Genomic DNA, 12,681 nt, shown 5'->3' with positions numbered 1-12,681 from the left:
TTGCTGTAATCAGTTTTATATACTGAAAAATTACTGTTGTCCCAATTCTCCAGTGTACCTGGCCTTCTTTCTCTCATCCTGCTTCCTCCAACAATAGAGCTATTGGACATGATGTCCCTTCCACTTGGAACTTCCTCTTCATTTTTTCCCAGTCATCTCTCACCCATTCTTTGGACCCCAGTGCAATTATCACTCACAAGAAAGCCTCCCATGGTGTTCTCCAATAAGGGCAGGAGTCTTGTTGATCTGGTTCACCACTGCAGCCCTAGGACCTGGTACAGCACCTGACACTTGCTAGTCATCCATAAATGCATTTGTTGAATGGGTGAATGAATGAATACAAGGAAGACTGTAGTCTTGTTTCTGAACTATGAGATAAAAATGTGGTTCAGGCACGGTGGCTCGCACCTATAATCACAGCACTTTGGGAGGCTGAGGCAGGTGGATCATGAGGTCAAGAGTTCAAGACCAGCCTGGCCAAGATGATGAAACCCCGTCTCTACTAAAAATACAAAAATTAGCCAGGCGTGGTGGCAGGCGCCTGTAATCCCAGCTACTCGGGAGGCTGAGGCAGAGAATTGCTTGAAAGCGGGAGGCGGAGGTTGCAGGAGCCGAGATAACGTCACTGCACTCCAGCCTGGGCAACGGAGCGAGATTCCGTTTCAAAAACAAAACAAACAAACAAGCAAAAAAAGGTGTTGTTTTTGCTTCAGTTCTCAGTCTTCTTCCTGAGATATAAGGGGAGGAGACGGAGCACCTCATGGGGGCACACAGATATACACCATATCAAGCAGCCATGTCAAACACTTTTGTCTTGTTAACCCCTTAGTGGATCCAGCAGATTGAAGGAGCTGAGGCTGCCCTACACCAGAAAATGATGGAATTGGAAAGTGACATGGTAAGTACAAGATGAGATATTGTAAAAATTAAGAAAAACTTACAAGGCAAATGGAAAATTAAAGTTGCCTCTACCAGTTTTATCTGGCACTGATGAAAGTTTGTCATCTTTCCATTATTATTTTATGTACAGAAGATGGAAAAAAAATTACCAGAAGTACCAAACAATTTCAGGCTATATTCTCCCCCCAAAAAATGTTAGTTTTTGGAAAATATCCAAAACTAATGCCGAAGAAAATTGAGTTTTCTTATGTTTTCTTTCTTAGGCTAAATAATTTTTCCACTTTATTTAATTAACACGGAAAAATTACAGAAATGGAGGGTGTAAATCTGATTTTAAAAATCCCTAAGCCACCTTACATCCATTAGAATAGCTCTTATCAAAAAAAAAAAAAAAAAGAGTAGAACAAAAGACCTAGTGCAGTGGCTCACACCTGTCCCAGCAATTTGGGAGGTTAAGGCAGGAAGTGTGCTTGAGTGCAAGAGTTGGAGACCAGCCTGGACAACATAGTGAGAACCCATCTCTACAAAAAATAATTAGTGGGCATAGTGGTACGTGCCTGTGGTCCCAGCTACTCAGGGGGCTGAGGCAAGAGGATCATTTGAGCCCAGGAGGTGGAGGCTACAGTGAGCTATTTTTGTACCACTGCATTCCAGCCTGGGCAACAGAGCAAGACCCTGTGTTCCCACAACCAAAAAGATAAAACAAGTGTTGGCAAAGATAAGGGGAAATTGAAACCCTTCTTTACTATTGATGGGAATGTAAAACTGGTACAGCCACTATGAAAAAAAGTATGGCGGTTGCTCAAAAAAATCAAAATAGAATTACTATATGATTCAGCAATACCACTTCTGGGTGTGTATCCAAAAGAATTGAAACCAGAGTCTGGAAGAGATATTTATACACCCATGTTCATAGCAGCATTATTCACAATAGCCAAAAGGTAGAAGTAACCCAAATGTCCATCAATGGATGAACAGATAAACAAAAGGTGGTGTATACATATCATGGAATATTATTTAGCCTTCAAAAGGAAGGAAGTTCTGATACAAGTTACAATATGGATGTACTTTCAGGACACTACGTTAAGTGAAATAAGCTATTCACAGAATTGTAAATACTATATGAATCCACTCATGTGAGGTGCTAGATTAATCAAACTTAGAAACAGACAGTAGACTGTGGTTGCCAGAAGGTGAGAAGGGGAAACATAGAGCTGTTGTATAATGGGTATAGTTTCAGTTTTGCAGCATGAAAAATTCTGTACATTGGTTGCATAACAATGTGAATATACTTTGTACTACTGAACTATACACTCAAAAATGAATTAAAAATGAGTAAGGTTGTAAATGTTATGTGCATTTTACCACAATTTTAAAAGTTTCTTTTTACTCACCAAGTCTAAAAATTGGTTATTATTAACTTACAGCAATGCATAGAAATTTATAACAAGATTCGTCTGGGCACAGTGGCTCATGCCTATAATCCCAGAACTTTGGGAGGCCGAGGCAGGCAGATCACCTGAGGTCAGGAGTTCGAGACCAGCCTGACCAACATGGAGAAACCCCGTCTCTACTAAAACTACAAAATTAGCCGGGCGCGGTGGCACATGCCTGTAATCCCAGCTATTCGGAAAGCTGAGGCAGGAGAATCGCTTGAACCCAGGAGGCGGAGTTTGCAGTGAGCCGAGATCGCGCCATTGCACTCCAGCCTGGGCAACAAGAGCGAAGCTCTGTCTCAAAAAAAAAAACATAAATTTATAACAAGATTATGATTAATGTTATTATAACTAGAAAACATGTAGTGGATTCCTATTGGATGAGGGAATCCTATAAAAACAACTTGCATTTGTGTAGCACATTATAGCTTATAAATTATTTGCTTATATTTTATACAGTGCTCACATTTTACTAAGAGGTTAGGCTCCAATGTCAAAGCATATAAAAAGAACAGTTTGTTATTTTATTTTATTTTTATATTTGTCCAAGAAAGCTTTCCAAATGAACAATTTCTCTTCAAAATTACCCTTGAAAGCTCTTTAAAAACACAAATATTAATTAAGCAATTAGTCTGTATCAGGCACTGTTCTAGGTACTGGAATTCAGCAGTCACCAGCAAAGTCAACAGCAAAATTACTCCATACAGATACACGATCTCTCAAAAGTCAACACCATTGAGTTTTTCTTCAGAGTTGGAAGAAGTCTTTGTTCCTTCAGTTAAACACCCAAAGAAACAATTGACTTGTGCTTGGGACTATGTTGTACCCAAAATATAGTTTTAAGTGCTAATGGCAAGATGCTCATTATCTGAGAAGCACACAGAAACTGAGAACAAGAGAGGGAACATCAGATTGACTTTTCCCAGCTCACACTGGCTTGTGGCAAAAGCAGACACCCACTCATTAAGCAGCAGTGTGGGTGGAATCACTCCCACTCTTTAAGTTGCTATTTTTGTCCTTATGTTTGCTAGTTGTACACAGATGAATTTGAATCAGTTAAACTTGTTGATTATGCAACCCAGCTATGTTACATTTTATCACATTCTTACAAAAATATATTATCATAATACTTTTACATAGATAGGCTTATTATTATTAAACACTAGTCAAAATCTATACTTAATCACGTGCTCTCAGATTAAAAATCTTTTAGAGCATTCTATGTGGATTTTTCATTATATCTTTTATGCTGCTTTCCATTGATTTTCACATTCCTGTGTGAGACTATGAGAGTTGAACTATTTCCCTAACAGACAAAATTTATGACTCTACAAATACTAGTGATTTGTCTTATGGTAGAATTAGAGGAAACATTAATCAACACCATTTGTATGTCACTTTCTAGTTAACTAAGCTGACTCTATCTATATGGCCCTTTGTTATAGGAACAGTTCTGCAAAATAAAAGGCTATCTGGAGGAAGAACTAGACTACAGAAAACAAGCTCTTGACCAAGCATATATGGTAGGTACAACAAGTGATAGAGATACCTGCAGTATTTACAGTTATGCACTGTGGAATAAAGTATCCTATTTAATTTTCCATGCTATGTACTTGAATAGATCACGACATGCAGTTCATTCATTTACTGGTTTTCAGATCTAATTTTAGAACAAATACATTCCTAGCTCTTTACTTATTCTAAGATTCTTATAAGACATTCTTATAATACCTAATAAATATTTAATTATACTTCATTTTTTAACAATTAAAAGGCCAGACATGGTGCCTCATGCATGTAATCCCAGCACTTTTGGGAAACCAAGGTGGGCAGATCCCTTGAGCCCAGGAATTCAAGACCAGTGTGAGCAACATGGTGAAACCTTGTATCTCCAAAAAATAAAAATACAAAATACAAAAATTAGCCAATCATGGTGACATGCACTTTGTAGTACTAGCCACTAAGGAGGCTGAGGAGGGAGGATTCATTGAGCCTGGGAGGTCAAGGCTTCAGTGAGTTGTGATCGTGCCACTGTACTCCAGCCTGGGCAGCAGAGCAAGATCCTGTCTCAAAACAAAATAAAACAAAAACAATTAAATATATGTTGTTGGATAATATTAAATGAAGAACAGTTTGGATGGCAGTGTAGATTAAAGAGAAATTTTATTAAGCCAAATCCAATCATTTGGGAGTCTGATCTAGTGGTGGAATAATGTGTTTAATGTTTGTTATGCATATTTTTAATTCATTTATCTCTTACAACAACTCTGTGAGATATAGGTAAGATTATTATTCATATCTTACATATGAGGATAGTAAGATTTAGAGAATATAAGAACTTTGCCCAAGTTGATAAATAGGTAGTGTGTAGATCTGACTCCAGATCCTGTGGCCTACTATAATCCAGCCACAGTAACTGAGGCTTCCATGGTAAATGGGCTGTGCCTTCTTATCTCCCACAGAAGATTATGCTGATTAAGGAGCACATGTGATCCATTCCCCTCTACCAAATTCCTATTGCATGCTTCTTCATAATGAACTACAGCTCACATTTCTTCTCTCCTTATGCTCCACCCTCCATTAATTCACAATTATGAATCAAAAGAAAAAGAGCAAGTTAAAGGAACATTTCAAAGAATTCCTAGCAGAGGTTTTTATAATGCTTTCCTGGAAGCAGCTTGAGTCACTTTTGGGGAAAGATTGAAGCACTTAGTCCCTGCTTGTAACAAAGATGAACTTGTCTTTGCGTTCCAAAATGAGTAAGAGATTCTGAGCTTGTTTGATGGGGAAAGAAGAGAATGGGTATTTGATGCTAATTAGAGACAGAGAAGGAAGTGAGTTTTGCTTCACTTCTACCTTTCACCCTTGCCTCTTCTACCTATACGAAATTAAGTTGTGTGTTTATGTGGGTCCCGAGACTACTGAGTACTCATTCAGAAAACCATATTTATCCTTAAAAAGATGAGACCTGCTTAGCCCAGGACAAGAGCTAGGAAAATATTTCTCACCAAAGCATGTCTGGTCACTTCTGTCAAACTTAGAAGGGATAAGATTGTAGATTTTAGCAACTGTTATCTGAAGCATATCAAAAAAGGAAAGAAAAAGATGAAGGCAGTGCATCCGTCATCTACAAAAGAAAGACTCAGAGAAATATTATAATGAGAGCAGCCATAAATCTCAGAGAACTTAAAAACAGACCAATTCCAAAACTTTAGGTCATTTTTTGGATTTTATTTCTCAATTTTATTTCAAGAAAAAATATGGCGACCATAAAGCCATCTTCAAGTACCAGAGGTTTGTCATGTATTAATAAAACGGGGGCAGTATTTTGTGCATAAGATATACCTCCAATTTGAAGTATTTTGTTCTAACTTAGACTATTTATTTCCAGAAGTATGGCCACCATGGTAGATGTCTTTAAATGTATGAAGAGCTGTCTTGTTGTTTTTTGTTTGTTTGTTTTTTGTTGCTGTTGTTTTGAGATGGAGTTTCACTCTTGTTGCACAGACCAGAGTGCAATGCGTGATCTCGGCTCACTGCAACTTCCGCCTCTCGGGTTCCAGTGATTCTTCTGTCTCAGCCTCCAGAGTAGCTGGGATTACAGGTGCGCACCACCACGCCCACCTAATTTTTTATATTTTTAGTAGAAATGGGGTTTCACCACATTGGCCAGGCTGGTCTCGAACTCCTGACCTCAGATGATCCGCCTGCCTCGGGCTCCCAAAGTGCTGGGATTACAGGTGTGAGCCACCGTGCCTGGCCAGAGCTGTCAAGTAGAAGTGAGAACACACTTATTCTCAGCTACACTTTAGGATAGGAACTACAGTTATTATAACAAAGCGAGGGCTTTCTAAAAAGGAAAAGTATATAAAATGGACAGGGTCCCAAGAAAGAACAAATGTTCCCTCACTAGAGAAGTTCATGAATTGGCTAGATGACCCTTATGGAATCTCATAAAAGGAGATTTTCAGAAGTGTAATTAGGCTAGAGAAGTTTTGAAATTATTTTCTTGCTAAGATCCTATAAGCCTAAAGTTGGCAGCCATACACATATACATACATAGCATACACTCCCACACCAGATATCAATGCCAAGTTCCAAAGTTAGACTTTTCTAATTCTATTTGCCAGAGAATCCAGGAACTAGAAGCTACTTTGTACAATGCTCTACAGCAAGAAACTGTTATCAAGTTTGGTGAATTATTAAGTGAAAAACAGCAAGAGGAGCTGAGGACGGCAGTAGAAAAATTACGGCGGCAAATGCTGAGGAAGAGCAGAGAGTATGACTGTCAGATTCTTCAGGAGAGAATGGAGCTCTTACAGCAAGCCCATCAGGTGAGGACTGAGTCACTGCCTCTGCGTAGGGTTAGTACTAGCAAATGGAACTTAGTACTAAGTACACAGTATTGAGTATGGGTATGGAGAAGCCCAGGAGATACAAGTTATTTTCAGAGAGTAAAATAAATAACCGTTGTTTTCTACCTTCATGCACATACAAAAGTGACAGTTTTATAATAATTCAATCTTGAGAAAATTGGCATTTCAGAAGGACTGAATACTGCTACTATTTTTAGAACTACGTTTTCATGAAATACCCTTTGAATTTCATGGTGTCTGATTATCTGCCTTATGCAGGGAAGCAGGACACTCTCCAGGGCAAAAATAGTGCTTCCCATGTATTGCTCACTGTAGTCCATAAACAAGCCTGATAATAATCCGAATAGTGTAAAAGAGAGCAAAGACCACCCACATTACAAACATCACCACCAACAAAGCCTGGCAGCTGCTGTTTACTTACTGACATTTGCTTTATGTCAGTAACTAAACTAAGGACTCTACTTACATCATTTCATTTAATCTTCATAATAGCCCTATGAGGTAAGTATTTTTATTGTCTCAATTTTGGAGATAACAATACTGTAGATAAGAATGCTTAAGTGATTTGTCCAAGATAACACAGATGGTAAGCAACAGTCAGGATGACAGCCTAGGTCTGCTGAACTCCAAGGTCAGTGTGTCTAACCACTGTATTGTACCGTCATCCATGACTTATGTGATTCATCAGCAAGGTCCAAAATAGGCACCCACTACTAATTTCCAGCCAAAATTTTTAATTGTAACTCTTTATTCATGCCATAGCCTGACAGTTGAGGGCTGAGGTCCTGGTCAAAATACAGATTCAATAAGGATTCCAGTATTGAAAGTGTCAGGTTATAGTATTCAATCCTCAGAAGCTATAAGAAGCAACTGGTACAAAATTCAGATGGTATGAATAGGCGGTAAGAATCGTGTGGTCTTCAGCGATCAAGGTAAGTGGAAAAGAGGCAGGGGTTCTTTTATGAGGCAAATAAAAACAATTCATGGGGGACATGACACTTAGCACACTTCAGATGCAGGCAGGAGCTTTGTGGATTTTATAGGCTAATAGATTACCCAAGTAGGTGGAGAATTCTGAAGCCACGTGTCCCAGAAATGATAAATACCTACATGTTCCTATTAATGCCCCTTCAGATTCCATCACAAAAGTTTGAGTTTTGACCCATGGAAAGACTTCTTAAAGTCTTTAATAATAGACTCTATGCCATCATTGCATTGCTTCATGCATTCTTTTCTTCTAGCAGGGGATAAAAATGTACTCTGCACAAATTTCTTGTGCTGCAATACCATGTAATTACTTTCAACAAATTGGGAGTTATGTCATGGAAACACTGAAGTGTGTACTTTTAAGATGGACTCATAGTTATCTAAATTTATTTATGATAAAAACTGTATTCCATTTGAGTATTTCTTTAACCATTTAGCTAAGATACTTCACCCCTGAAAGAGTTGGTTTTGTTTAAGTTATCCAGTAGTGCTGATAGTACATTTCTGAACCTCAGGGAGTTTCATTGACATTTTCCATCCATCTTCTAAACAAATGTTCATTAGAATATGCCTTTCCCAGTTATTTCTTACTCTTCTTCTTCCCTTTTAATTAATAGCTGCGTTTCATAGAATTATTCCAGAAGATATTGGCCAGGATTTTTTATATATAACTATGTAATACACTCTAATTTCTAAAGTATATCACTAACCATGTATTACACAGTTCTGCTTGAATGTTTAAGAGTGAACTGATGCGTTCTTATCCTTACTTCTCTTCTCTCTCCCCATCTGCCTGTCTTAGTCAGTAGAATTACCATATCTGAAATCACTCCGGCTAGAAACACTGGAGTATTCTCTGTTCTTTCCCTGTAAGCATTAATACAGCACCACATCCAACTGGCATTTCCCCTGAAATGTTTTTGATACTGGTCCATTTTGTTCATTTTTGTCACCCCAGGCATGTGCAGGACCTTTCATTATTCCACCAGCTTCCAGGTACTGCCAAATGTTCTCTATGTGAATCTGACTCCATCATCTATGCATTTATTCAGTCAAACTTTTAAATGTGTTTCCTAGGTGCTAAGTACTGTGCTAGACAGAGAATTCACCGTGGACCTTGCCTTCACAAAACGTAGAACCCATAGATGGTTATAAAATGATTAACACAAAGAAAGATAATTATGATATATCATAATAAATAGCATTTTTAAAAGTACATGCAGGTGCCATGAGGACCTAGTTCTAGCTCTCCCCTTTTCAATCCACCACACATCTCATCACAGGTTCTTCCATTTTTCCTCATGGTACATTCTTGCCCCAAAGCCTCCATGATCCAATTTACAGTTGAGTAGAGTCTTACGCAGGTCTCTTCAGGTCCTTCAGTAGCTGACTACCCCGCCCTCCAAAACCAGATTTGACCCAACCCCAGAGCATACTTCCCTCTCCACTCATGCAAAACATCCTGGTCCCACTTGTGCTGTGATTTTCCACCTCTAAGCCCTTGTTGCATAATTGCTTATCCTAAAGTGTCCATTAGTTTCCATTGCATTGATCCAAGTGTTCTCATTTTTCCAGTCCCAGTTTAAGATCCAACCCAGTCAGGATCCTCTCCCTGATGAAAATTTTAAAAATGAACCACATACTGCTCAAGATATCTACATTCTATATTCTGTTATGCACTCATTCACAACCATTTATTGAGGGCCTGCTGTGTAGCAGGTGCTGGGAGTATAATGGTAAGCAAAGACATACAGATCACTACTCTCATCTATCTCACAGAGGGACAGGGACAGAGCCACAGCACAAATGAACAATGACTGAGGCAATTTCTGAGAGTGGCAATAAGTGCTATGCAGAAACATATACAATGTGTATGTGAGTTTGGGAGTAGGATTGGCCACTTTAGGCTGGCTGGTCAGAGGAGGCCTCTCTGAAGATACCTAAGATCCAAGAAATGAGCCACACAAAGATCTTGGCCAAGTGTCCCAGAAGACAGGGACAGCAAGGGCAAAGTCCCTATCATGGGAATAAGTTTGGAATAGTCAAGGAACAGAGCAAAGGCTAGAATGTCAGGAGCACGCAGAGCCAGAGTGAGGTTGATAGGAGGAGACGTTGCAGAGCTAAGAAAGGGCCACATCACACAGGGCTTTGCAGGAGTTTGAGTTTTATTCTGAGTACAACTCAACTAACTCTTCCTTCTTTTCTTCCCCACCCGCTTAAACTCAGGGGACCGTGGAGATCATTTTTACATTCTGAGAGTTCACAATGGCTGCTATTGATGGAGTAAGATGGTCAAAATAAAAGGCAGGAAGAGCAGGTAGAAGCTGCCACACCAGCCCTGACAAGGGAAGACAATGACTTGGTGAACTTGGTATCAGTAGAGATAAAAAGAAGTAGGTAGAAAAGGAATGTTTTAGATCCAGCAAGGTTTTCTGTTGGGTGGATGGCAAAGGGATGGGAAGCAAGAAGAAATCAAGTATATGTCATATGATGTAGCATAACACATTTATTTGACAAAAAAATATGTGTGGACACCTTCTCCATGCTAAACACTGCACTAGGAATTGGAGATGGGTGACAAAGTTATTCAGTTTTTTTCCATCGTTTACCTTTTCTATTTAATTTTGTTATTTCATCTGGATCTGATAGTTCTTTGAAATTAGGAACTAACTGGTGCCTTATCTGTACTGTCCATTACATTCAGCACAGTCATGAGCATGTAAGGAGGTGCCCAACAAGCATAGATGTGATGGCTGAATGGATACTGCAGTAATTTTACATATTCATGATTTTGTCCATATAGTACTTGCCTCCATATCCAGCAGACATGCCAAGGAATTACTTGAACACTCAAGGTGGAGATATCTAGCAAATTTATTCTTTTACTGTGTAGCTATGGAGCACTGACAGCACTATGGAAATATACACCAGCACACAAATCATACACGTATAAACACACCATCAGCATTCCAGTTCCATCCCTTTCTCCGGCATTCATTATGGTATAATTTCAAGGTTAACCTTTATGGTCTCACTCTGACCAAAACACACCATCTCGTGTTGCACAAACTTTAGCCCCCTTACTTTAAAGAAGATTTTCTCAATTTCAGCACTACTGAAATTTTGAAGCAGATAATTCTTTATTCTTTTTTAGGGGGAGGGGTGGCTGTTCTGCGCCTTATTGGATGTTTAGTAGCATTCCTGGCTTCTACTCGGTAGATGCTAGATGCACATACTCCCAGTTGTGACAGTACAGAAATGACAAGACATTTAGATAGTGGTGATGGTTGCACAACTTTATGAATATACTAAAACCACTGAATTACACAACTTAAAATAAATAAACATATTTACTAACTTTAAAAAAATGTGCAGAACTGCCAAATGTCCCTGGCTGGGGCAGGGAGAGACAAACAGTTGAGATCTACTCTTTTAAAGAGAAGGAGATATGCTTTCCAAGTTCAAGTACCCCTTGTTCTAGTTTCCCTTTTTTTCTCCTACCATTGCATTATAAAAACCTCTCTCTATATATTATCATCCCATTTGGCTTCTAGTGTTTTCTCCATAGACTCCATTTCTCTGTTTTCTAATTATTCCCTACAGAGGTATTAAATAAGAAGCCTGCGTTATATAACCATGTACATGAACACAAAAAAACCTTCAGATTGCCAGATATAAATGTGAAGACTTTATTTTACTTGTAAATAATTGTTATGTAATGTTGATTTCAAATATTCGGTGTTTAAATTAGTGGAATTTTGTTACATAATTGAGAGGTAAGTTCAAAGACAGTCTTGGAACTTTTCATCTTTAGGATTACTTGTGTTATGTTTCTTATATTCTGGTGTTTTCCTAATTTACCAGTTCCCTCCTGGGAATGTTTGTTGATGTGTAATCTCTACTTTGTTTTGTGAGAATTTACCAATTCTATTTTGTGAGAAAATTCTATCCTGAAACAGGGTTGAAATGGGGTTAGGATAAAAAGGTTAAGAAAGAACAATTGGATTGTTTACATCTATATGAGTCAGCCTCAACCATCTTTAATGTGGTAACAAACAATCAAAATCTCAATCCAAATGGTTCATAACAAAGCTTGTTTCTTGCTCTCTACTTCTGAGACATACTACACCCTCTACAAGGATTTGATATTCCCAAATCTTATTCCAACTTGCATTCCACTGGCCAAAACAAGTCTCTTTGCCAAACTCAATGTCAGTGGTGTGGAATCTACACCTCACTAGGAAGGGGTCTACAGGGATAGGCTCAGTAGAAAAGGTGGCAAATATTTTTTGAAAAGTTAATCAGTAACAATGATTTTCTACCACAAACATAGATAATTTCTGAAACATGCAACATGTTTTTGGGTGGGGAAAACATACATGCGATGTTTCCAGCTGCTTGTACAAATATTCAGGTTTGTATAGGAAGTTTCGTGTTTTCATTTGGTAAATTATTTTTCCGCACAACTTACCACCTACTGATGCTTTCTTTCTTTTCTTTTCTTTCTTCAGAGAATTCGTGACTTAGAAGATAAAACAGACATCCAGAAAAGACAAATAAAAGACTTAGAAGAAAAGGTAGGTGTCAAATTGAATAACTATCTTATTATTTGTTTAATCAGAAAGCAATATTGATTTTGCTCACTGTATTTTCTTCCTGGCTTCTCAGTTATTGTGTGTCTTGCAGAGGCAGGTATAGTTACAGTAAACCTAGCTTTCACCTTCAGTCAAACAGAATGTCAGCAAAGTGTCTGCCATCAGTAACCCAGCCTTCACATATTTGTCTTTTGTGTTGCTTTCCTATTTTTTCTGTGTTTTCTTTCCTTAGTTTCCCCTTCCTTATCTTCATTTCCTTTCCAAAAGTTTCTTCAAGTTTTGTTACCCTACTTTGCTCTTTTTTTAAAAAAATCTTTTAGCACCTTTGTTTTACCTTTCCCATTATCATTCATAAAAAGACCTTTCATCCTTGTGCTGCAGTTTCAC

At 38.3% G+C, this 12,681-nt stretch overlaps 1 protein-coding gene across 7 annotated transcripts in view; it reads left to right on the top strand.

Annotated features, from left to right (window-relative positions):
• Positions 1 to 12,681, top strand: part of JAKMIP2 (janus kinase and microtubule interacting protein 2) — a 197,352-nt gene that overhangs the window by 158,170 nt on the left and 26,501 nt on the right. For all 7 annotated transcript variants that reach the window (XR_008625448.2, XR_008625446.2, XR_008625447.2 and 4 more), the window contains 4 exons: positions 830 to 898; positions 3,782 to 3,859; positions 6,467 to 6,670; positions 12,211 to 12,276. Coding sequence is in view for 4 of the 7 variants with exons in the window: in XM_055112764.2 (XP_054968739.1) it covers positions 830 to 898; positions 3,782 to 3,859; positions 6,467 to 6,670; positions 12,211 to 12,276 (417 nt within the window). In the remaining 3 variants the exon portion in view is untranslated. The remainder of the gene's footprint in view (positions 1 to 829; positions 899 to 3,781; positions 3,860 to 6,466; positions 6,671 to 12,210; positions 12,277 to 12,681) is intronic.

The sequence above is a fragment of the Pan paniscus genome, chromosome 4 (genome assembly GCF_029289425.2).
Source record: "Pan paniscus chromosome 4, NHGRI_mPanPan1-v2.0_pri, whole genome shotgun sequence".
Classification (NCBI taxonomy): Eukaryota; Metazoa; Chordata; class Mammalia; order Primates; family Hominidae; genus Pan; species Pan paniscus.
The sequence above is the reverse complement of the archived record's forward strand: the minus strand, read 5'-3'. Positions and strand labels throughout refer to the sequence as shown.